A 5080-nucleotide genomic window follows, 5' to 3' on the forward strand; every position below is an offset into this window, starting at 1 on the left:
TCAGGAGAAAAAGTGAGAAGGATTTTTAATTCTACTTAATTTGCATGAAATATCTATAGAAATGTAACTCTTCATAATCATAAATAATGAGTCAAAAAGGAAATCATGGATTATATTATCCTTTTGTTCATCATTACAAGGATGTGTAAGGTCAAGCACAATGCATTCCACATACTGTATCCCATATACAGTACCTACTGCTCTGTTGTAATAGCAAATGCAACAGGTAATCCAGTTATGCATACAGGAAATTTGCACATTATCCACACACGTCACTAATGATAATGATCGGCTATTTATACAGGAGAAGGCAAACTCTTTCCGTGAAGTATATTTTAGCATACTTTTAATGGAAATGCTGTACTTAATATACTAAATGCAATGTTTTCGGACCCTTAATTCCATGTAATTTATTATAGTTTACATTGATATTAAATGCAATTAGTTGAACTTAATTATTTTTGTTTTGTTTTTTGACTCAAATTATTACATTATTTACAGAATTACTTATATTGTCTGGATAAAGTGTACTGCCAAAAGTATACTGATGATAATTTATGGTAAATTAAAACATATTTTAAGGTCAATTGAAACTCGTATGTCATGTATTTGAATATATTTGTAATACATTTGTAAAGTTAGGACATTTAAAATAGCCTATTTTAACTTTAAATGTAATATCAAATAACACACTACAGTTACATATAATGAAGTACTTTACATGTGCTTTATGTTAATCAACACATTAAAAGGACAACAAAAGCTTATTAAAGCCTAATGATGTAAACTGTACTTTAAAGTAAACTTTTACTTGTGAAAGTGCAAAAGTGTACTTGTTAAGAAACATTTGAGTGGCCTTTTATTTCATTAATATTTTATTATCTGCAAATACTGTTTTTTTTTTATATATATACTTTTAAGATTTGAAGTATGCTACAAGCGCACATTCAATACATTTAAGCACACATTTGTCTTTTTTTCACAAAGGTTAAACATTACAAATCATGGTTATTCACATTAATAAGTAAACTGATTAGAACAAGCAGTGGTTAATAACATGTGTGCTTTGTAAAGTATTGCAGAAATAGAATGAATGGTTATTCCAAGCTTAAACAGAATGAATAGTGTTTATTCCAAGCATAGACCTTGTTTTTGCAGGGTGTGAAAGAAATTCAATAGGAATAATCTTCTTATTGTGTTTAACTACACACCTTTCCAAACACGTTGCCAGTTATTGTGTATAATTCCTCATTCCTTGCTGGCTTTAACTCAAGACGATTATTAAGTACAAATTTTCAGACAAACAGCACAAAGTACAACCGCTGTTTCCCACACGGCTACAATCACAGTCTTCAGTGGGGAAAGGCAGAAAGTGTTTGTGGTTATTCAATTAAAAATCACAGTGCAATTATCATGGCTATTGTAGTTATTTTTTAAGCAATGTAAAATTGCTCATAAAACCAACAGTAACGGTAATGCTTGCCTTGCCACTACTAAGTTTGGAGGATACATTAAGGACACGTTCCTCACTTCCTGTCTGATACGAAAAATCCAGCCATGCCACAGCCATGACTACTGGCTACTTTCAGTAAACATGAAGTCTGTCCAAAATAGGGCCCTGGCACACACATACTCCCTTTGGTTCCAAGAATATGGCCCCTTCCCTGTGCTTGTCTATCCCTGTACTCCTCCTCACTGTGCTCCCATGGCTCCTCTACTGGTGAAGCGGGCTCTAATCACCCCTATCGAGGTGGCTTAGCTAATTGGCAGGCGCTCTGTCACTGGGAACGCATCTGCTACCTGTTTGTACCAATTAGCAGATGTGAGGCACTCCAGTCCGACGCCTCCGCACAATACGACAGATTCCGCAATTAGTGGCTCGTTTAGAAAGAGCGCCTCAATTAACATGAGTACCCTTAATTACATATTCGCAGAGGATGCGGGAAGATCCTGGCCTCTCGCAGCTTACCTTACTCATTCAATTGTCATGAGATGAGAGAATAAACATGATGTTCAATGACACTGCAGATTTCATTATAATATTTCCAGAGAGACACGCCACATGATGAATTATGATCACTAACATTCAAGCTTCATTTTCTCAAGAGAGGAATGCAATTACAGTTATAGCAGGGGTTTAAAATGCTTCTACCTCACAATAAAAATGTAATGCATACAGCATTTAGGTAGTGGTGTTTGCTTTGGTTGAACCCTTCATTTTTAGCATTAGGGAGTTCAACAACTGAAAACAAAACTGAAACAAAATTTTTTTAGTATTTTTGGAGAAAAGTCAAGGTGATGCATCTGACTTGACAACATGATAAAATAAAAAGCATCATTAAAAGAATGAAATTCTAGTAGTATGGCATAATCTTTTATATTAGTTCTTTCAAAATATTTTAACAAAATTGCTTCACTGCTTTGATTATTAGGCTAACATTTGAAAAACTTTTGTGTGCCAAATTAAAATCATGTAGTGAAACCAACATGCAGACAAGGTGAATTGGTTAGATCAGGTTGTAAAATATCATGTTGTGCATAAGTGTAGGCCTAATGATATTTATGAATTAATTATTGGTACAAGCCATTATGAATCATAATCACTGTTATCTGTATCAACCTCAAACTTATTTTTATCTGTATTCAGCTAAAACTGGAAGTGGGCTAGGCTTAAACCTGAAGTTATTCGAATTAGATGAGAAGCCCGTTGTAAATGTAATTCTGTACTCTTCATAGTTTTGAATGTACAAATATGCCTTGTGTAATGCATACAAAGTTGAACTGTTTCTTTCAACATACCTTATGATGTTTATTCATGTTTATTTCATGCTACAACTAGTAGTAAAGAGGAAGAGATAAGGAATGTAACAACAATCTCTCGGTTGTATCACTAATATTGTGCTTTCCCTGCTGTTATCCAGCAATCACGAGGAGTGACTGTGTAGGCTGAATATTTTTTCTATTATTTTGGTAGAATTTGTTAGTCAGGTTAGACTGCATTTTTAACTATTCTGTGAAAATAAACGGGACTGTGCGGTACAGTTCAATCAATAGATTGTGAGATTCACTTCAACTGTTCTACCATCTACACATACACAACATGTTTTTTTTTTTAAATACATCTAAAATTAATCAAACTCTTGGAGTTTTGCAGGGTTTTTGATAAGAAAAAGAAATTAATAACAGCAATCCCAACTGACCATAAAGTCTGTACGAGTCTGCTTCAGGCCCTAATCTGAGTCAGCTGCTCTCATCGAGGGGCCCGCTGTCATGTGAACCCATGTGAGTTGGCTCTTACATATTCTCAGCACAAAGATCAAGGGCTCTTTGGTCTCCATCCTACGCCCAAGGCATCTCATAGAGACTTTCACATCACATGCTTCTTGAACTGATATGCTCTTAAAAGCTGAAACGCTGCTTTGAGATCAGCCTTAGCCTACAGTACCCATCTACTCTGATGTTTAACAGCTGATCAGAGTTTTAAACAAGACCGTGAAGGGCAAACCATATGAAAACTGTTGAAACAGATGTAGTGGCCCTAAATTAATTTGAATTCACTTATGAATGTCAAAATGTAATTTCATTATATTAAATATCACACATTTTCTCAGAATTATAGTAACTTAACTCTTCTAACTTAACTCTAACTGGTCCCAAAGTAATTTTATTGGACGTATGAGAGGTCATATCTTCTCAAATTCGCACAGGTCTTTCTTGCAGAGTAACTAAAGTTGTAGTTCATCACAACAATAGACATGCTTCACTAATATCTGACAAACAGAACAGCATATCTAAAATGCACACGTGTTGTTGTGAAACTTTTTTTTTTGTGTGTCCGTGCTTCTGCCATCTCTCTTTAAAACAAATAATGGCAGATTTGATGTTTATCTAATGCTATGACATTAATTTGTTCGTGCGACTTATATGTCCAGATACTTGTAAGGCCACCGTATAATGCAGAATCTAGTTTAAATAGGCCTATTTAAAAGTTCCGATGTAACATTAACTGGAGACAGTTACAAAATGAATAAATGTAACGTTACCGTTACAAAACAGGTCACTTCATGTATAAAAGGAAAAAATGATAGAAAAGAGGTATCAAAATGTTGAAAATAGTACATACCGTTTGTCCCGGAGTCCCAATGACCATCTGCATGTAATATCCCCTACCAGAGTCTTCTTTTAAATTATTGATCATGTCCAGAAAGTCGACAATCCCAGCTGGATCCGATGCCAGGGAAAGTCCACTCTCCACTGCGCTTTGATTCTTTCTCAAAGGCCTGAGGTCCAGCTGCACAGACGCGTTGAATTTCCCCGCAAACATTTTTAAAGGTATTTTAAACACTGAATGAGACGTCCAAAAGGAAAGAGAAAGTAGCAGAAGCCCGTAGAGCAGCATCTCGCCAAACTTGACGTTGACCAGACAGCCAACACTCAGCTTCGCCTCAAAGTGCCGAACTCTGTCACTGATAGTTCCATTCTCATTATTAGTTATGGGAATAATCTTCGGCAGAGAGTATGTGAACCAGACAGATGCCGCAGGGATATAAAGTATGTGTGTAATGTGTTCAATTGTTAACTTCCTGAAGGAGCATATGACGGATATGACGAGCATATCCAAACATTCCAGCGTTTAACGAGGGCCAGCGGCGTGGGAGAGGGAAAGATACCGGGTTGTGTCTCAAAAGCTTGTGTGCTGCTGCTTGACAGCGTTTTTGGGCGGCTAGGCTGAGAACGCGACGGTGACGCTTAAAATGCTGTCTAAGAAGACAGTTCTGTATGTTTTGAGAGCCAGCCTGCAACGCACAGGGAAAAATCTTTAATGTTTAATCTGGCTGTTTTAAATAAGCAGCATATTCTAACTAAGAAAGCGCCATATTGATGACAACTATTTGCATTTTCCAAAAGAAATACAAATGCTTTCAAGGCAGTGTAGTTTTAATGAAGTAAATATATAGTTATCTATCTATCTATCTATCTATCTATCTATCTGTCTGTCTGTCTGTCTGTCTGTCTGTCTGTCTGTCTGTCTGTCTGTCTATCTATCTATCTATCTATCTATCTATCTATCTATCTATCT

At 35.9% G+C, this 5080-nt stretch overlaps 1 protein-coding gene across 1 annotated transcript in view; it reads right to left on the reverse strand.

Annotated features, from left to right (window-relative positions):
• Positions 1-4718, reverse strand: part of LOC107655814 (beta-secretase 2-like) — a 17661-nt gene extending 12943 nt beyond the window's left edge. The window contains exon 1 of the mRNA XM_016443397.1: positions 4124-4718. Coding sequence (XP_016298883.1) covers positions 4124-4615 — 492 coding nt within the window. The 5' untranslated portion in view covers positions 4616-4718. The remainder of the gene's footprint in view (positions 1-4123) is intronic.
• Between the last annotated feature and the right edge of the window lie 362 nt (positions 4719-5080).

Source organism: Sinocyclocheilus anshuiensis, unplaced genomic scaffold (assembly GCF_001515605.1).
Source record: "Sinocyclocheilus anshuiensis isolate Anshui unplaced genomic scaffold, SAMN03320099.WGS_v1.1 scaffold1421, whole genome shotgun sequence".
Classification (NCBI taxonomy): Eukaryota; Metazoa; Chordata; class Actinopteri; order Cypriniformes; family Cyprinidae; genus Sinocyclocheilus; species Sinocyclocheilus anshuiensis.